The sequence below is a fragment of the Mesoplodon densirostris genome, chromosome 7 (assembly GCF_025265405.1).
Source record: "Mesoplodon densirostris isolate mMesDen1 chromosome 7, mMesDen1 primary haplotype, whole genome shotgun sequence".
Classification (NCBI taxonomy): domain Eukaryota; kingdom Metazoa; phylum Chordata; class Mammalia; order Artiodactyla; family Ziphiidae; genus Mesoplodon; species Mesoplodon densirostris.
This window is the reverse complement of record NC_082667.1, coordinates 4,441,528-4,462,483: the sequence shown is the minus strand read 5'-3', so window position 1 is coordinate 4,462,483 and position 20,956 is coordinate 4,441,528. Positions and strand designations below refer to the sequence as shown.

General features: G+C 50.5%; 1 protein-coding gene across 1 annotated transcript; it reads right to left on the bottom strand.

Moving 5' to 3' along the window:
• Window positions 1-14,331: 14,331 nt before the first annotated feature.
• Window positions 14,332-19,669, bottom strand: FGF19 (fibroblast growth factor 19). The gene is made up of 3 exons (XM_060104676.1): window positions 19,242-19,669; window positions 18,727-18,830; window positions 14,332-15,884 (listed from the first exon to the last, which is right to left on the bottom strand). The coding sequence occupies exons 1-3, from the start codon at window positions 19,480-19,482 to the stop codon at window positions 15,570-15,572; spliced, it is 660 nt and encodes a 219-aa protein (XP_059960659.1). The 5' UTR covers window positions 19,483-19,669; the 3' UTR covers window positions 14,332-15,569.
• Window positions 19,670-20,956: the final 1,287 nt, after the last annotated feature.

Genomic DNA, 20,956 nt, shown 5'->3' with positions numbered 1-20,956 from the left:
ACACAGATTATCTTAACATTGAAGGGTAAGAGTTTGATTACATTATCTTGGATTTTTAATATTGTATTCAGAAATTGCTTCCTTTTGCAATAAGGGCCAGACTTTAAAACTAGGGCCTTGAAGGTAGAAAAAGGCAAAGTTTTAAAGTTCAAATATAATTTTTTTCAAAAGCCTTAAGTAAGTTTCAAATTTGGTGCCCATGTTAGCAACTGAACCCATAAAAAGTAGGCAGGGGACTTCCTGGTGGCACAGTTGTTAAGAATCCGCCTGCCAATGCAGGGGACACGGGTTCAATCCCTGGTCCAGGAAGATCCCACATGCCGTGGAGCAACTAAGCCCGTGTGCCACAACTACTGAGCCTGCGTGCCACAACTACTGAAGTGTACGCACCCAGAGCCCGTGCTCTGCAGCAAGAGAAGCCACTGCAGTGAGAAGCCTGTGCACCACAATGAAGACCCAACACAGCCAAAAATAAATAATAATAAATAAATTTTAAAATATATATATCAACTAAACATTTTTTTAAGTAGGCAGGAAAAATCTGAATTAATCTCTCTCCTTGTTATGTTAGTTTTCGAGAAAACGTTGTGATATTTCCTTGTGTTTATCTTAGGAACTGAAATTTCTCCACCTAATTGAATGGAATAAGAAATGATTTGTATGGGTACAATGAAAACTATCTAAAAAGGTTTTCAAAGGTATAGAGCTTTCTAAGCTTCAATTTTTAGTTCCCTCTGAAAGCTGCCTTGATTGCACTTATTCTAGTGGTTTCAAAACACTAATATTAAATACTTAATTTATAACAAAAGATATAAAGGAGATGGTATAACCAACTCCCAGGGATCTACCATATTAACAAATAAAACACACTTTTAAAAATAGAAATGTTTTGGGCTTCCCTGGTGGCGCAGTGGTTAAGAATCCGCCTGCCAATGCAGGGGACACGGGTTCTAGCCCTGGTTTCGGAAGGTGCCGCGGAGCAACTAAGCCCGTGTGCCACAACTACTGAGCCTGAGCTCTAGAGCCTGCGAACCACAACTACTGAGCCCGCGCACCACAACTACTGAAGCCTGGGTGCCTAGAGCCCGTGCTCTGCAACAAGAGAAGCCGTCGCAATGAGAAGCCCGCGCACCACAACGAAGAGTAGCCCCCGCTCGCTGCAACTAGAGAAAACCCACGCACAGCAATGAAGACCCATCACAGCCAAAAATAAATAAATGAATTTATATTAAAAAACTATGCTTGCAGGTTTTTTCTTCAACCAACATAGGAGCAAATGACACATTTTGTTTTTAACTTGCTTTTTTTGTCCTAATAAAATGGATGTGTTTCCAGGTTAACCACTGTACAGCTATAGATCAATTTTTGTTTGGTTAGTTTTGGAGGCTGCCTAGTATTTCATGTGAATATAAAATTTAAAAAAAATCAATTCCAATAAGTCAGCACTTTCTAATAAGCTTTGATGAAGTTTGTTTTTCATTTTAGTTATATCCACCTGGTTCTCTCTCTTTTTAAAAAATATTTATTTATTTACTTATTTTTGGCTGTGCTGGGTCTTCATTTCTGTGCGAGGGCTTTCTCTAGTTGCGGCGAGCAGGGCCCACTCTTCATCGTGGTGCGCGGGCCTCTCACTATCGCGGCCTCTCTTGTTGCGGAGCACAGGCTCTAGAGCGCAGGCTCAGTAGTTGTGTCACATGGGCCCAGCTGCTCCGCCGCATGTGGGATCTTCCCAGACCAGGGCTTGAACCCGCGTCCCCTGCATTGGGAGGCGGATTCTCAACCACTGTGCCACCAGGGAAGCCCCAGCCGGTTCTCTTTGAACTTGCACCAGAATATGCAAACATTTCTATTTTTTAAAATATTTTATTGAAGTATAGTTGATTTACAATATTGTGTTAATTTCTTCTGTACAGCAAAGTGACTCAGTTATACATATATATATTTTTCATATTCTTTTCCATTAAAAACATTTATATTTTTTTAATTAATTTATTTATTTATTTTTGGCTGTGTTGGGTCCAAATTAACACAATATTGTAAATCAACTATACTTCAATAAAATTTTTTAAAAAATAGAAACGTTTGCATATTCTTGTTCAAGTTCAAAGAGAACCAGGTGGTATAACTAAAATGAAAAACAAACTTCATCAAAGCTTATTGGAAAGTGCTGACTTATTGGAATTGATTTTTTTTAAATTTTATATTCACATGAAATACTAGGCAGCCTCCAAACAAAAATTGATCTATAGCTGTACAGTGGTTAACCTGGAAACACTTCCATTTTATTAGGACAAAAAAAGCAAGTTAAGAACAAAATGTGTCGTTTGCTCCTATGTTGGTGGAAGAAGAAACCTGCAAGCATAGTTTTTTAATATAAATTTATTTATTTTTGGCTGTGATGGGTCTTCGTTGCCGTGTGCGGGTTTTCTCTAGTTGCGGCAAGCGGGGGCTACTCTTCGTTGCGGTGCACGGGTGGCGCAAGGGCTTAGTTGCTCTGCGGCATGTGGGATCTTCCGGGACCAGCGCTCAAACCCATGTCCCCTGCATTGGCAGGCGGATTCTTAACCACTGCGCCACCAGGGAAGTGTCCTGCAAGCATACTGACTGGTTTTATTATATGTTTAAAAATAATCTGCAGGAGGGACTTCCCTGGTGGTCCAGTGGTTAGGACTCTGTGCTTCCACTGCAGGGGGCACAGGTTCGATCCCTGATCGGAGAACTAAGATCCTGCATGCCTCGCGGGGCAAAAAATAAGTAAAGAAAATAAAGTAAGAACTACTTTAAAAAATAATAATAATCTGCAGGAACAGGGTCCCTTTCCTAGTGTAGATTAACTCTATCCAAGTCCTAGAGTTACAGAGCCCCTCTCTTGGGGATAGGATTGATGAGATTATAAGTAATCTTTATTTTCTCCTTTATATATTTTTATGAAGTTTTTTTTTATCACAAAGTAATATCACTTTTCATAATCAGAGGGAAAAAAGGATTTCAGTTTCTTAAAAGGAAGTCATTAAATGACAACTCACTTCCAGGAAGCAAACCTCCTTCTTGTTCTCTATTCATCATACATAAGTGAAAACACAGTTGGAAAAAGAGGAGTGCTTCAGGCTTTCGTCCAAGTTTGACCCCCTGGGGCAGGGGGCAGAGAATCCAAGGGTCGAGTCCCTTGCAGGCTTTCTGTTGGATTCTCTTCTCCTCCTTCCCTGCAGGAGGCGCTCTGGAGCTTGCCTTCAAGGGTCATTTTCCACCTGCCTCCCCAGGAACCTTCAGCAGCCACAAAGCAGAAGACCTGGGGTAGGGGTGGGGGCCTGAGCTGTGACCAGTGACCATGAGCAGGGGTCCTCTGAACACCCACCTGCTACAGAAGGGCCCTGGCCAGCAGGGGTGAGCCTCTGCCCCGCCACCCCCAAGGCAGCAGGGACCCCTGGGTGGCTGAATGGCGTAGGCCAGTGCTGTGCAAGACAAGCTCTGAGATGCAGACCATACTGTGTGACCCCAGCCCCGCAGCTCCTAATCACCCATCTTTCTGGCTCGGCTCTGGGATCCACAGGGACAGAGCCATCGCTTCCCAATGCAGGAAGGAGAAACGGTGGTGGCCGCCACTTCCTTTCTTGAAAGGAGGGTCCTCCAAGCAGGCAGGGCCAGACTCCCTGCCTCCTTAAACCCCGGGCCAGTCTCAGGGGAGTCACATGCTGATAGAGAAGCAGAGAGATTTGGGGAAAGTAGCACAAAGATGTGGCAACAAGCCCTCCACGGAGGAGGGCGTGGAAGTCTAAGAGGAGACTTACTTTCCACTCTTAACCCTTGTGTTAGTCAGGCTGGGCTAGGCTGGGTTGCTCAAACAAAGAAACCCTGCCGTTGCTGTGACTTAACCTGGGAGGGGTTATTTCCCACTTACGCAGACTCCAGTATGGGCCAGGCAGCGGTTTCTCCAAAACCATGATTTTCAAAGTAAATGAAGTTTGAAAAGACAATATGAACGTTTAGGTGTTAGCAGATACCAAAGCTGCAGAGCTTACTTTGCACAGGGTCTAGCACAGAGTAGATGCCCAACAGATGGCTGTTGAATAAATAAGTGAGGGGATGCGGGAGGCTGAGAGGTAACACCCCCAGCTTTGGCGGGAGGAGGGGCCAGAGGCCACCATGGCTATGTTTGTCCATGGCTTGCAGGGTCATCCCGAAAGAGATACAGGGTTTTCTTTATCAGAGCTCAAAGATCTTTTACCAGGATGGGAGCTAGCCCTTCCGAGCTATACTACACCTGTGGTCGAGGAAGTAGAGCCCTAGACCAAGCCATGACTGGTCCAGGCCTGGCATGGTCTTCCAGAGAGGGAGGGGTCCTGTCGAGGCCACGTGATGGGCGAAGGCACAAGCCAGCTCTGCTCCGTCCCCTCGCGTAGGGGGCGTGTAAGACTTATGACCCCCCCTCATTTGTAGAGTCATGGATGGATCTAGAGATTGTCATACAGCGTGAAGTCAGAAAGAGAAAAACAAATATCGTATATTAATGCATATATGTGGAACCTAGAAAAATGGTACAGATGAACCAGTTTGCAGGGCAGAAATAGAGACACAGATGTAGAGAACAAAGGTATGGACACCAAGGGGGGAAGGGGGGGTGAATTGGGAGATTGGGATTGACATATATACACTAATATGTATGAAATAGATAACTAATAAGAACCTGCTGTATAAAAAATAAATAAAATTCCAAAAAAAAAAAAAGAATAAGACACATGACCCCCCTGTGGAGGCTCTCAAAGGTCTCCACAGGGCTGACACCCCTTCCTTTCTTCAAAGGGGCCTCAGCTCTGAGCCTCCAGTGTCTGCCTCCAAGGGCTGTGGTCCCCCCTGGCTGGGGACCCCTCTCTGGACTTTTCCTCAATTGCGCCAGCAGCCCTTCCCCCTCCACGCACTGCCCCCCCATTCCTCCCCAGCTGGAGGGCGGCATCCGGAAGAACCCCAGTCAGGCCCAGAGTGCAGTCTTGGGCAACAAAGGGTGGGCAGTCCCCTCAACAGCCTTCCCTTCCCTCCTTTGCTTGGTGGCTGGTTCTGGTCCAGGAAACCAGCTTTTACGGCATCTGAAATGCGGTCTCACCCACTGGGCATTAGTGGAATTCCCCTGGCCATGCCTCAGTTTGCCCATCTGTAAAATGGGAGGAATACTGATACCCACCTCGCAGGGTTGATAAGAAGATGAGTATCTGGCACGCGGGCAATAGAATAAATTCATAAATATTATAAATATAATACATTTAAAATGTCGGGCTGCAGAAGGGATGGAGCCTTCCTCTCCTTTCGCACTCTCCCCGGGTCCACGATCCGAGGTTCTCCCGCCTCCCACGGGGGTTGTCTGCGAAAGAGGGTGGGTGGGCGGCGGCTGATCAACCAACCACAGGATGAGGCAGAGGATGGGGCGCACGGGAGCCCCGAACACGCTCCTCCGGGTCTCGAGCCCGCGCGGGGCAATTCGCACACCCGCCACCGGGGGGCGCCATTGCGCTTCGGACCGGCTCCCGCCCCACTCGGGCCGCCGCCGCCCCGCAGCTCAGGCACCCCCTCCTCTCTGCCCTCCTACGAGTTCTGGAACATTCTTCTCCGGAGTTTACATTTCCCCAGCCGGGACACCATAACGATGATAAGGACCCACTGTGTGTCAGAGCCTCTTCGCAGGTCATCACTGTCATTCTTTTTTTTTTTTTTTTTTTTTTTTTGCGGTACGTGGGCCTCTCACTGTTGTGGCCTCTCCCGTTGCGGAGCACAGGCTCCGGACGTGCAGGCTCGGCGGCCATGGCTCACGGGCCCAGCCGCTCCACAGCATGTGGGATCTTCCCGGACCGGGGCACGAACCCGTGTCCCTTGCATCGGCAGGCGGACTCTCAACCACTGTGCCACCAGGGAAGCCCATCATTGTCATTCTTAAAAGCAGCCTTGGAGATGGACTTTATCAGCATAACTCACAGAGGCTCTGGAAGGGTACGCGGCTTCTAAGAGGCAAATGTCACAGCCCGTTCCCTGGGCAGACACCTCTGTTACAACCCGACTCAGCCCCTGCCTACCCATCCCCCACCAGGGACTGATCAGGGGGCCTTGGTCCACCGCCCCTGTCGGCTCGGAGCCCTCAGATCACATATGGGAGAAAATGTGGGCCAAGTGACAGGTTACCCAGTTCTGATGGGAGAAGCAAGGTTACGGAGCCCCGCCTTCCAGGTCCCCCAGGGGTGCACTCATGTCCTGGAGCTTTCCCCCTCCAGGCGGCTTGAGTCTGGGCCCAGCTACCCGCCAAGGTCTCAGACTCCTCATGGGGGCTGGTGTTGGGGTCCAGGCTTCAGCATCAGTCACTCCACCTGGGGCCCAGGGGCTGTGGGCAGAACAACTGACAAAGAGGTGACCCCCGCCAGCCCTCGTGTATGGGGAAGCCCAGGTTGGTTGGTGTCTGGCCCGCTGTGGGTGTGGCACCGTCACCACCCGTTCTCAGTCTCCCCTAAAGTAAATTGAGGTCGGAGGTGCTGATGAGTCTGAGTCTGTGCCCAAGTGTGTGTTAAAATTGCTCCTGGGTAGATACATTGAGGATGCAGTCTGGCAGCCTCTGGAAGTGTTTGTAATGTGCATGCCCTTTCATGCAATTCCACGTGTGTCTGTCCATCTGTCGTGGGTTGAGTGATGGCCCCAAGAAGACATGTTTAGGTGCTAATCCCAGAACTTGTGAATGTGACCTTAGTTGGAAAAAGTGTCTTTGCAGGTATAAGAATCTTGAGGTGAGAACACCCTCGATTACCCACATGGCCCTAAATCCAATGACAAGTGTTATATTGTGACACAGAAGTGGAGACACAGAGGAGAAGATGAGGCAGAGGCTGGAGGGATGCGACCACAAGCCCAGGGACACCTGAAGCCCCCAGAAGCTGGAAGAGGCAAGAAGGATCCTCCCCCAGAGCTCAGGAGGAAGGGGGGCCCTGCCGGCACCTTGATCTCAGGCCTCTGGCCTCCAGAACTGGGAGAGGACAAATCTGTATTGTTTTAATCTCCTGGCTTGTGGTCATTTGTTATGGCCGCTCTAGGTAATGAACACAGCACCCTGGAAAATGCTTGCTGATGAGCACGGAGAGACATGTTCAAGGATGTTTCTAGAGTACTGCTGATAAGAGGAAAGTATCTCAGCATCCGTGTGCCTCCACAGTCCATGGTGCTGAGAGCGGTCCACGCGTAGGACAGAATCCTGTGTAGGACGAAGCAGGCTAGTTTAGTTGTCATGCTCAGGAAGGTCTGCAATAAAGTGAGAGGGCGCAATCAATCCAGGCAGAGCCTAAGGGTGAGTGGTCAGCTTGGAGGAGCCATCAGGAGGCCAGAGAGGCTGGTAGAGGGATGGAGTGGGATGGAGAGAGCGGGGAGGTGAGGGCAGGGAGAGGAGAGTAGTGCGGCAGGGGATTACAGGTCTTGGGACCATGGTGGTACCAACAACGGATGTAGCAATGCACACAGCCTGGGACGGGTGGGAGAGTGAGCTGGGGTGGGGGGATTGGGGAGGAAGATAGACTTCTTCTTTGCCCATAGAATTTGCTTTTTCACAAGAATAATTCATGCACCTTTATTAGTGTAATTAAATACACACCTTTTAAAAAGGAATTTCATGTGGAATCCAGGGACCCAAGTCTGATCCCCCATTTTACAGGTGGGAAGGTGGAGGCCCAGAAAGGACCAAGCTCTGCTGCTGGTGTCATAGCTGCGTCCAGTGAGGACTCCTCACCAGGCTCCCCACTCCCCCAGTTGTCCATCAGCCCCCCACCCACCTGGCCTGGAGGGGGTGCATGTTTGGTGGACAGCACTCTTGCAATGTTTTCCCCTGCATTCTCTTCTGCACCCCAAGGCAGATGGAGCTTCCCAGGGACCTACAGGACCCCAGGGCTCTGAATCCCCCCCCCCATGGCTCACCCTCCAAGTTATACTTCTTCCTTTGGCCAAAAGGACCCCTCCTCACCTAGGTTTTCCCTCCATCACCCACAAGCAAGTGCCTCCAGGACGCAAGATGCTGGGTGAGACCTGGATCCTGCCTCCCCAGGAGCTCCTGGTCCATAGCCTGTGGTTCTGTGAGTGATACAGGCTGACATCATATCAGTGTCTGTGGGTGTCCTGGGGCTGCGGGTACAGCGGGAAATGAACATTAAAACCTGCCTGATGGGGCTTAGGTGCTAAGAAAATGGGCTAAGTCCAGGTTAAATTCTCTCATCTGGACTTCATTCTCAGCAACATATGTGGAGATATTTATTAGTTTGCTAAGTGTGCCATAATAAAATGATCCAGCAATCCCACTCCTGGGCATATATCTGGAGAAAACTCTAATTTGAAAAGATACATGCACCCCAATGTTCACAGCAGCATTATTCCCAATAGCCAAGACATGGAAGCAACCTAAGTGTCCATCAACAGATGAATGGATAAGGAAGATGTGAGATATATATATATATATAGATAGATAGATAGATAGATAGATAGATAGAATATTCGGCCATAAAAAATGAAATCATGCCATTTTCAGCAACATGGGTGGACCTAGAGATTTCATACTAAGCAAAGTAAGTCAGAAAGAAAAAGCCAAATACCATATGATATCACTTATATCTGGAATCTAAAATATGATACAAATGAACTTTACAAACCAGAAATCGTCTCACAGACATAGAAAACAAACTTATGATTACCGAAGGGGAAAAGGGGGATTAATTAGGAGTTCGGGATTAACATACACACACTCTTATATATAAAACAGGTAAACAACAAGGACCTACTGTATAGCACAGGGAACTATACTCAACATCTTGTAATAACCTATAACGGAAAAGAATCTAAAAATGAATAGATAGCTATATATGTATGTATAACTGAATCACTTTGCTGTACACATGAAACTAGCACAACATTGTAAATCAACTATATTTCAATAAACATTTTAAAAACCACAGATGGGAGGCTTAAACAACAGAAACCAATTGTCTCTGTTCTGGAGGCTGCAGGTTCAAGGTTTGGTTCCTCCTGAGGCCTCTCTCGGTGGCTGGCAGCCGGCCTCTCCCATTTCCTCGTGTGGCATTTTCTCTGTGCACAAACATCCTTGGTGTCTCTTCCTCTTCTTTTAAGGACGCCAGTCATGTTGGATGAAGGACCCACCCTAATGACCTCATTTGAACTGGATTAACCTCTTTAAAGACCCTATGTCCAAATACAGTCACATTCTGAGATATACTGGGGGTTAGGGTGTCAACATCTGATTTGGGGGCATGCAATTCAGTCTATAACACACACAGGTATATGTACAGGATATATATATCCTACAGTTACGTGCTCCCTGCACTTCCTTCCAGAGATGTCCCCTGCACACATAAGCCTCTGGGAAGGATGGCAGTTGGTGACATTTGCCTTAAACTCTAGGTGGGAGGAAGAGAAAGCAAGCAGGAAACTTAAAGTTATTAAGGAAGTTAAGAGGGGGAATGGAAGGAAGGAGGGAAGGAAGTTTGTATGGATGGATGGATGGACGGACAGATGGAAGGAAGGAAGAGGAAAGATTGAGTTCTGTCTGAGTCCAGCAGGGCTGCCATATAACAGAATTTCACAGACCAGGTGGCTCCAGAATGAAGGAGACATAGACATTCCCAGAGGAAGGAAAACTAAGAGAATTTGTTGACAGCAGCCCTACCAATGAAGAATGGCTAAAGGAAGTTCTCTGAAGAGAAAGAAATTAGAAGAAGGCTTGGAACTTCAGAAAGGAAAGCGCATCGGACTGGTCACACCAGGGCTAAATACACGAGACTAGCTTTATCATGCGTTTTTTAAGATCCTATTTGGGGAATCAAAAACAGTAACATCTGACGTGAGTCTCAACGTTTGCAGAGGAAAGATTAAGACGATTTTACTTGGAAGGTGGGCGGGGGAGCAAAAGATGGAAGTAAAAGGAAGGTTGCTCCCCGCCGCTCAGTGTTAAGGGTCTGGTATCAGTAGGCAGTGAGGACTTGTGTGTGTGTGTTGGGACACCCAGAGCACAGCCGCTAAGAAAACTCTCTGTCCCCCGGTCCCCCTCCCTTCCCTCTCTCTCTCCCCTCCCCCACCGATCCCTCCCCTTCTCGGTCTCTCTCCACCTTTCTCTGTCTTTGTCTCTCCCCCCAGTTGCAAAAGATACACCTCCCCTCCCCATTCCTGGAGTTGAGCCTCCTTTCTGGTGCCTTGATAGTGGGGGAGGGCAGTCTGATAGCGCAGGTAGGTTGTCCTGTCCTCTGTAACTAACTGGTTGAGCAGTTTCTGCATCTTGGGTGGCCCTATACTCACCCACCCCTTAGACCTCCCAGTCCTTTGGATCCTTTCTAGGTGGCATGTCCTGATCCAGAAGAGGGAAGCTCACCCAATCTAGCCCTAAATGGTGAATGTAGGCATTTAGAGGGAATGCTTCTCCCCCTGGGTTTTCCTCTAGGGAACCAACCCTCCTCCATCCCAGAGCTTTGCGGGGCTGACTCTTCCAGGTGCTGGAGGAAGTGACATGGAGCTGACCAGTCAGAGCATCCTGGCCCCGGCTGTGGAGACCTGGTGCAGAATGAAGTTGGGACATGATAAGGGTCCACCAGACCTGATTCTGGGACTCCTGCTGGAGCTGCTGGTAGGAGAGAACTGTGTGTCACCCCTGCCGAGGCTGCAGGAGGACGGAAGAGAAGCCGAAGCTGCTGGGGACCGTCTTGTCATCACGAACAGGAAAGTGCCTGGAAACAGAGACAGAGATGCACAGAGATGCTGACACCTGATGCTGTGTCTGGGCCCAGACCCATCGTGCCACAGGCCTTGAGGGGGTGTAAGGATTCTCACTTTACAGACAGGAACCAACCCAAAGAAAGAATGGGATTCTCCCAAGGCTTCCCTGCCCCTGGGGTCTTTCGAATTCTGCTTCTGGGCTCTGACCACTGGACAGGCTCGTCCAAATGAGCCATTTTCTGCCCCTGGTCCTGCCTCCTTATTTGACCCCCGTTTCAATAGTGTGGAGCTAAAGCAAGGGCTGCCAGATAAAATACAGGACACCAGTCATATGTGAATTTCAGATGAACAATGAATAATTTTTTAGTATGTCTCAAATATTGCACAGAACATAATTATACTAAAAAACCAAAGCGTTGCTTATCTGAGATTCAAATTTAACTGGGCATGCTGAATTTTATTTGCTAAATTTGACAACACTATCTAAGGCAGGAAGGGAAAGACAGCAAGAGGGCAAGGCTACCTTCCTAGGAGGTAGGGCAGGTGGGTGGATGCTAAGAGACAGACTCAAAAAAATATTCTTCCCTATCTCCTGCCAGAGTGCCCACATCATCCATAGAGACAGTCATCATGACTCTTTGGCCACCAGGTCAAGTGAAAATGTGACCTGGAGAGAAAGCATATCAACCATCAACACTCTAGTGTGAATTAGTTTACAAGGTTGTGCATTTACTCATTGCCAGCTGTGCTGTAGGGAGGAGGTTCCAGGGAGGGAGGCTTTTCATTTTCCCTGTTTCCCTGTGCTCCTCAACCTGGGCTGCAGAGGAGAACCACAGGGGAGGTTTAAAAAATCCCTCTGTCCATGAGAACAGGCTGGTGGTTGCCAAGGGGGAGGGGCTTGGGGGAGGGGTGGGGTGGGAGTTTAGGGTTAGCAGATGTAAGCTATTATATACAGGATGGATAAACAACAAGGTCCTACTGTATAGCACAGGGAACTATGTTCAATATCCTATGGTAAACCATAATGGAAAAGAATATTTAAAAAATTCCACTTTGCTGTACAACAGAAATTAACACAACATTGTAAATCAACTATACTTCAATTAAAAAAAAAATCCCTATGTCTAGGCCACACTCATTCCAATTAAACGAGGATCTCCAGGGCTGGGGTCTAGTTATACCCCAGGGGATCCCAATATGCATCCTGTCAACGGAAAAAATGCACTACCTTAAAGTTGAGCATTATGTTTTATTCCGTGGCCTTTCTGAGGACTTGAGCCTCAGAGATAGCTCTGAGGGACTGCTCCCAACACCCCCCCCCAAAAAAAAACCCAAAAAAACAAAAACCAGGTAGTCACATCAAAGCCTTAGACATCAAAATATTACTGTTACTTAAAGAAAAACCAGACATCTCAAGTTAATGAATTTAGTGCAACATTTCTCGGTACAGTACAGGGAGATGGAAGAGTCTGGGCTGATTGAAATCATTCCTTTGATATGCACCTAAGCTATCTAGGGCCAGCATCCTGCTTTTCTCCATCCTGAATCCCCTTAGGGTGCACAGTCGGGTGGGGGGGGGGAGGCAGTTGCAGTGTCTGAGGGCTTGATGGCCGCAACATCCTTTGTTTACTGATATGGCAGACGACATTTTTCATCCACAGCCAGATCTGAGAACCAGTGGAAATAATGGTTCAGGGTGGAGAGTTCTAGCCCTTGTGAGGGCTGATGTCGCTGGCAGCCCACCATGTAACGGGATCTTGCAGACAAAATTCTATTGGATTTCCCCAACAGTTCTGCAAGGCAGACATTGTTCATCTCACCATCCACACCAGGGTGCAGACTCAGAGAGGCTACAGGACTGACTCAAGGTCACGCAGCAGGTTAACGGCCTGAGGATTCCTTGCCGGGTTGGCCTGACCCCATAGCCCTTCCGCCAGGTGCCTCTGGGCTGTGCAACTTTGGATGAGTGCCTTGCCCTCTCTGGTCCTGCACTTCCTCATCTGTAAAACAGGGCTAGAGGATGCTGTGTCAGCAAGCATCATGCAGTTCTGCCTGCCCAGGATGGCTGGGGCATTAAACCATGAGGGGACCTCTTGATGTGCAAATGGCAGGGGTCAATTCTGAGCGCCTTGGGCATGTCATCTGTGTGAAAGGTGGTTTAGAGGGTGGGGCCCCCTTGCTGGTGGGGTGGGAGGTGCCCGGTGAAATGGTTTTCATAGACTTTAACAATGATCTCAATCATCGTAAGGGCCCCACCTAAGCACCCAGTAGTCCCCTGCTGAGCGAGTGAAGAAGACACTTGCCCACTCCAGGCAGTGTGCTGCAGCTCCATTCTCATCCCACCCTCGGCCCATTTTACAGATGAGGAAATTGAGGCTCAGCTAAGAACAAACAGCCAGTGTCTGTACCCCAGCAGTCTGTTGCCCAGCCTTCAAACTTATCCACGCTGCATTTGTGACCTGGACAGCTTGAAGAGCAAACATTTGTGGTTTTTATGTTGACAGAGAACAGTTTGTTTTTGCTTGGCAGTTGGTGAGGGGGCTTTATTTTTTATTTTGAAATAATTATAGATTCACCGTAAGCTGCAAAGTCGGTACAAAGAGGTCCCGTGTCCCCATTGCCCAGCTTTCCCCAACGGCTGCATCTTAAGTAACCTTGGTGCTACATCAAAAGCAGGGAATTGAGGTCAGTCAAAGGTGAGTGTAGTTCTGGCATTTTCTCATGCGTGTAGATTTGATGCCACACCATCAGGGAGATAGGGAGATACAAAGCTGTCCCAGCACCACCTTTACATTCACACCACCCCTAACCCCTGTCAGCCCGTCAATCTTGACTTTTAACGCACATTTCAGCAGCTGAATCCATGTATCTGTACTTGCATTTAGGAGGTAGGTCCTGAATTAGTCGCCCCATGGAGACTGTCGCCCACCCCCCTTCTTTCTTGCTAACAGACCCCCCCACCCCGTTTGATCAGAATGGCAGTGTGCCCCACCTAACACCTGCTTTCCCAGCCTGCCCTGCAGCTGGGGGTGGCCCTGGCATGTAAGTGGAATCTGCTGGAAATTTCTAAGAAAGCTTTGGCTTTACAGATGAGAGGCCAAGGCAGCAATGAGTCCTTGTCCCTGGCTGGAGAACAGACAAAAGTTTCAGCTGAAGGCACACAGCCATGCTGAGACCACAAAGCCACATGACAGAGACACCATGAGGGTCACAGAAAACAGCCTGGGTTATTGCTGGGCCGTGAATAGACATGACCACCTGCTTTGTTACTGGACAAAAGAAACCCTGTATGTGTAGGACAGTGGTTCCCAATCAGGGGGTGATTTTGTCCCCCAAGGACATGCAGCAACTTTTGGACATTTCTGGTTGTCGCGATGGGGGGTAGGGGAAGTTACTGATGTGTTGTTGAGTAGAGGAGGGGGATGTTGCTCATCATCCTAGATCATTCAGGAACACGTGCCCCCAAATATGAGTCCCAGACACAGCAAACACACAGCAAGTGCCTCCTCCCCTCCCCCCGGCTTCCTCCCAAATGTCTCAGTTCCACAAATATTCCAAACAATTTTTGATACAAAGTCTGCTTTAATGTAGAAAAAAACCCTCGTGTACATACATAAATACCATTTGGGGGTATAAATAAAGTAAGAAAATAAAGAGATGTACATATCAAACACAATAAATTACTCATAAATATCACAGTGGAAACCAAGTGCTGGGGAAAGGACCTGATCTCCATGCGGCTTTTACAAGTTACTGGAGAGATGGGGGGCTTTCAGATCTTCCTTTTTCTGGCTTTGAGATGAAATGTTTGGGTTTATCTAAGGCGGGAGGCTGCTGAGTCCCGATTCACAGAATGACCCCACACCAAGGGGCCACGGGCTGGAAAAAGGGAAGCAGCTGCCGGAAGGCAGCGTTTTGCCCTTTTCAGGCCAACATCCCAGCGCGTAAGGAGGGAGTCAGCCCCCAAAGTGAGGTGAGAGCGAGGAGTTGGGGGGGCGGGCAGTGGGGTTCCATCTCTAGGGGACCTCAAGTGAAATCCACACGAGAGATCCCATTCCCTGGAAACCCCAGCGGCTGTGACAGGGACGGGCTGCTGGGACCGGCACTTTAGGGGGTAGGGAAAGGAGGTGGGTAGACTGCCATATCTGCCCTGGGTAGGTTGCAAAGTGGTCCCGTGGAGATTACCCATCCCAGAACCAGCCATAGCAGGGAGTTCTCAAGATTTACCCCCAGGCTGGAGGGGGCCTCTGCGCTCTCCCTGCTCTTGAAGCGTGGTGGGCAGTGCCTGCACCCAGTTACTTCTCTGCCAGAGGGGCTTGGGGAGGGCCAGTGGGCCTCCTTGGAGTTGAGATCTGGAACAATTTTCACATGCAGTCGAGTCCAATTTACCTGAGGTTTCACCAAGGTGATCACCTGTACATGAGTTTAAAATGACTGCTTTTCCTCTGGCTGCCCCTGCTAGAAAGGATGGGAGAGAACTGCAGAAAATGTCAGCTTGGCATAAGAACGTTGCCAAAGGTAGTGAGCTCCCCACCAGTGGAGGTATTCAAGCAGAACCAGGGCAGCACAGCGACTTGTCCAGCAGGGTTGGGGGGCTGGGGTAGGTAGCAGCTGGACGGGTAGGATGGAAGGCTTACAATTTTATGATCATACAAGTCTATCCACTAGAAACTGGCACAGCCAATGTAAAACTTTGTCTATGTACAAGTTCTAAATGTTTCTTCCTAAAGCTAAATAGAACCTGGACTCAGGATCATACTTGTAGAAAACCCAGTCCGCAAGCACCACAGGCCTGGGGTCCTGGTCTCCGGGGGCTTGGGGTGGGAGGACAGAGCCTCTAGTTACTTATAGAAGCTGGGACTCTTCACCACTCCCAGGTTGGTGGCGAGCCCGAACGGGTCCATGCTATCTGTTTTCAGGGGCAAAGCAAACAAATCGGGCTTCAAGTGGTCCTGGATTTCACCGGGCTCTGTTGGGATGGTGGACAGCATGGGAAGGAAGTGAGACAGCGGCAGAAAACCCCTGCTTCTGAACAGCTGCCTCTGCCGGGCGCTGCTCAGGGAGACCGGGAGGTGGTGTTTCTTGGACCAGTACACGTTGTAGCCGTCCGGACGGATTTCCTCCTCAAAAGCACAATCCTCAGCTGAGTACTGACTCTGCAGAGCAAAGAGGCAGCTGGTGAGCATCAGTGGGTGCCCACCAGGGTGTGACACCGGCAGAAGTAGTAGAGAGACCAGAGCCAGGTGAGCATGCGTGCTACATACTGCCACTTGGGTCCACACCATGAGCCGTGTGTGTGTGTGTGTGTGTGTGTGTGTGTGTGTGTGTACACAGTTAAAGGTTATATAAAGGTTATAAACTATGAAGGTGTATAAAGCACATACTTACATATATATATGCTTATATGTATTTAGTATAAGGTATATATACTTACATAAAGTATATAGCATGTGTTATATTAATATACTCATTAACCATATTACTTTTATTAATATATAAATATGATTATATAATATTAAATGCGTGTTAAATATAACATTAAACATATATACTAAACATATACTTTATATATAAATATATAGGTACTTATATATATTTAGTATGTTATATACACATATACGAAGTAGGAACCTTTTTGTTATATTAATATACTCATTAAACATACATCACATTGTATTAATAGGTAAATATTTAATAAATTATATCATATTAAATACATGTTAAATATAACATTAAACCTATATACTAAACATATATTATACATATGTATGTACCTTATGTACCTTTATACTTTGTAACCTTCAACTATACACATATACTTCATGTGTTTTATGTATATTCTCAATATCTATATATACCTTACATAGATCCCTTATCTTTTTCACTAAATCATGTCACTTTTTAAACTTAGTCTTGCTCTGAGCAATATCCATAAAATCACAGCCACGATAGGCACACATGTTTCCCTTCCCCTTACATTGACTATATAATTATTGCCATGAAAAAGTCCCTTGTATTCCACTGGCACATTGGGAGACATTGCTAGGCTAGGTTATCCTTTTTGGATCAGTCTTTTAATTAAGAATCAGGAGTAATCCAATCCGGGGCCCAGATGAAAGAACCTTTTCCCCATTTAGGCCCAAATGACTGCGGTTCTGAGCCTTTTTGTCTGGTGCCCTGGTAAGAGAAACCTCAGCCCCTCTGGCTCCTTTATTCAGTAGCTGGGGCCCTCCAGGCAGCCTGCCAGGATCGGGGAGATAAAGGCAGCCCCCTCCCCCCAGGCCAGGAAGAAGCCGCCACCCCGTGGGTGGCCAGAAGGACCGGAAAGCAGTCTCTGGTTCCAGAACACAGAGAATGAGCAAGTCGTGTCCCAAACTGGAGAGGGTCATTACGTCTTGGGGACACAGAGGACAGCCAAAGGCGGGGAGCCAGGAGGGCTGGGCCATAAACTACGCTGGGAGGCACCCAGTCTCATTTCTGCCCAAGCCTACAAAGGTCACTGAACTGCAGGTGGGTGAGCACTGTGCTTAGATAAGGCCCTGATAAGGCCTGCATCTAATGAAGCAACCGGTGCGGGGATAAGGCCACCAGACTGCCGGGGAAATGCAAATTGGTAAACAAGGGAATTAAAACCAAATGGAGCAGCTACTCCACTCTGCTGGTTCTTTGGGAGAAATTAGCATCTCATTTGCCACAGAGGAAATGAAATGATTTCGAGTTTCTAGAAGAATGTGGAATTTGTTTTTTAAAAAAAAAATCCTCAAGTTTTGCTAAATCGTGACCACGGGATCTAGAGGCAGAACAGGATTTTAGGTGAGGAGACCCTCACCCCCCAGTTTGGACTGGAATGGTGGGTTAGACCCATCCGCCCCTGCCGGCCCTCCCTCCACAGGCGCCCTCACCCCACCCCCATAAGTAAACGTCACAAAAGTGGTAACTGCGGGTTTGGAGTGGTTTTGGGTATCAGCTTTCTTTGCCTCCATTCTTGTCCTTTCACGCAGGACTGCCAATAAAGCCTGCAACAGGCAGGTTCATTTATCTATGGATAAACAATAAACGGGCACCAGAACCACAAAATTTGGGGACACAAAAAAGATTTGCGCTGCGGAAAGGCGGGCATCTGCATCCATCTTTTCTGGATGGTGGGGCATCCCTTGAGGAGCGGTCCCCTCCCTACCCCCTGGCCCCTGCCCCTCCATCCCAGCCCCCGGCCCAGCGGGGCTGCATTGAGGCCCCGCGCCAGGCCGGGACCTCACACAGCCTCCTCTGCGCGCCCGGGGGCGCGGGATCCCTTTGAACTCTCCGCCTTTGTTCCGGCGACCAGAGACCCTGCATCTGCTCACTTCCTGCCCTGAGACCTCTATGGTTACCTGGGCCTTCCCAGCCTGTCCCCGCCACCCAAAAAAGCCTTTGCAATTCAGGTGAGCCCGACAGGAGGATGAGCACGGCCACTGCAATATTACCCTAAAGCGGCTGCAAAAATCTGTTTTTCTAGTGGATAAAAATTCAATGTAAAAAAACTCTTCAACCCCAAGTGCGGTTTTTCTTCTGACTTATTTGAAGGTTGACTTAAAAAAAAAAAAACCCAAGTTGTGGATATACCCTTCTTTCTTTCCTCCCCACCCCCTTCTTTTAAAATACCGCAGGGAGAGGGGGAGGGGGCCGAGTACCACACACGCACAGGGAGAAGAGGAAAAGGCCCGAGGGGGGGGGGGTTCCCCGTTTAACGTCAAAGAGCCGAGAAATGGGTTTCCTTCGTCAGACTGGACCCGCTTTTGGTTCAAGTGGAAATGCAAAGGCGGGTCTCAAGCATTCTCCAGCCATAAACTTCCATATTAGAAAGTCGGACATTAGCTTAGTCCGTCCCTTGCAGCCTTCCCCTCCGAGCTCCATGGGGACCCCGGCGGAGAAAGCAAGAAAACCCTGTCTCTGATCCAGCGCGCCCCCCTCGCCCGCAGGCCCGCGCCCCAGCGCGTCCTGCCGGGTGGAGACACCTACCAGCCCTTGCATTTTGCCGTCGGCGCCCATGCAGAGGTACAGGACGCTGCGCTCGCCCTTGATGGCCACGGTACTCAGAGCGACTGCCCTGATCTCCATCAAACCTGGGCGGGAAGACAGCACAAAACTGCAGCCGGAGCCCGCGGGGCCCACAACACGTGGAAATGGTTGGTGGTTGCGCGGGCCCGTGCCCCCCCATCCCCCATTTCCTCTCGATGTCTGGGGGCCCGGGGAGGGAGTAGAATGCCGAGGTGCCAAGACCTGGGGTTCCCGGGAGTGGTGGTGGGGTCCGCAGGAGCCGAAGGAGGGAAGGGGAGGGTAACGCGTGGGTGCAGTAGGTCCTTGCACCCATTCCCCCTCCGCCAGCTCCTCCCGCTGTCGGGGGGTCCGGGGAGGGAGTGGAACGCCGAAGTGGCAAGACCTGGGGTTCCCGGGAGTGGGGAGCTCGCGGGAGCCCAAGGAGATAAAGGGAAGAAGGGGGGATGTGACGGGTGGGGGACCCGGCGGGCACTCACTGTGCGCGCTCTGAACCGGCGCGCAGTCCACGGCGCCGTCTGAGTGGATGCGCAGGAAGCAGCTGGAGAGGCCCTGGGGGCCCGCGGTATACAGGTGCCGCAGGCGGACGGACTCGCCCCAGCCGTAGTGCACGTGCGGCCCGGCATCCGAGAAGGCTAGGGGGCGCCCGGCTGCAGACAGCCATAGGCCGGCCAGGACCAGGGCGCGGACCACGGCGCACCGGCTCGGAGCGCTCCGCATGGCACCTCCCTCGGGCTCGGGGCTCTGGGCGCAGAGCGGGTGGTGAGGGTGTGGGAGGCTGGGCGGCAGCCGGGAGGGCCTGCGGAGCGGAGCGTGCGGAGGCGGGGTGGCCGCGGCCCTCGAGACAGGAGGCAGCCGTGTGCTCCGGTAACCTGGGCGTTCGGCTCTCCAGCTCCGACGGCGCGGCGGCTCGAGGCCGGCGACCTTATATAGCGCGTCTCACCCGCGACACCGAGCATTTCTTATCGGGATTGCATCAGCCCTCCGCCCCCCCCACACCCACTCACACCCCGCCCCCGACTCAGCCTCTCCCTGGGCCCCGCCCGGGTGACCCCGCCCAGGCCGCCCAGATCTGGGGGAGGAGGAGGCCCGGCTTCGCCGGAGACTTGGGGGGAGCTCCTCCCCGCGTCGCGGGGCGAGCCTGCGGCCAGGTCGCTCTCGGCTGGGCGACGTTGGTCTTGCAAAGAAATCAAGGAGACAACGGAGCCCAGCCCCCAGGCCAAGGGCTCCCCGGGGAATGCGCCGGTCGCGGGGCGCTAGCAGGGGCGCGGAGCAGGAATCCTGGGATCAAAGATCGGGGGGCGGGGGGGATGGCGCTGAGCTTTCCGTCCTTTACTCCCGGTCGGAAAAGCCTCGCCTCGGCTTTGGGGTCCTCTCCCCGAAAATTCCACATCCATTCCCTCCTGCCACGGTCCCAACCAACCCTCAAAGCTCCAGAGCTAAAGCCGTCCACTAGAATTTTCCCTGCAGCTCAGACCCTCTCACGTTCTCCGGTTTTCTGTTCTCCCGATCCCTGCCCGCACCGACCCCCGCCCCCCCCCCCCCGCGCTTTTACCCCAGTAAATTGTCCCCCGACTGGGGACCGGGCGCGACCTCCACTCTCGGAGGAACAATGGGGTCGCGCGGGCGAGCGCTAGATGGCGCTTCAGCCCCGGTTTCGGCCCGGCTTGGCTCTGCGCCCCGTCGCCGTCCCGCCTCCTCCCGGCCCGGCCCGCGGCAATCCCCGGAGATAGAGCGTGGAAGGGCCGTCGTGGTGAAGGCGCCTTTCGGGGGGCAGGGTGGGCTCGCAAGCTGCGGATTGGCAAACTGACTTTCCAGGGTGCACGGCGCAGGGAGACTCCTTTGTTTCTGAGGGGCCTTTTGCCGTAGGTCCGGTCCTTGGGTCCCTGAGCGCTTCTGCAGTGCCAGGGTGCGCTGTTTGCGGGGTTGGGGACAGGCACCAGCTGGGGAATTTGGGGCCACTCAATGCAGTGGCTCCCGCAAACGGGATGGCTGTTCTGATGAGGCTCGGAAAAAGGAGACCGCATCCAGAGAATGCCCGGCGGGAAAAAGAGGGGTCCTCCTAGGGGGCTTTTGGCCCAACAACACTGATTCTTTCTCATTGTTCCTCCAACCCCTCCGCCCCCAACTCCGGGTGAGGGGCCCCAGGAGGCTGGTTTTGGGGAAAAGCCACACTGGCTGAGCTCAGGGGCGA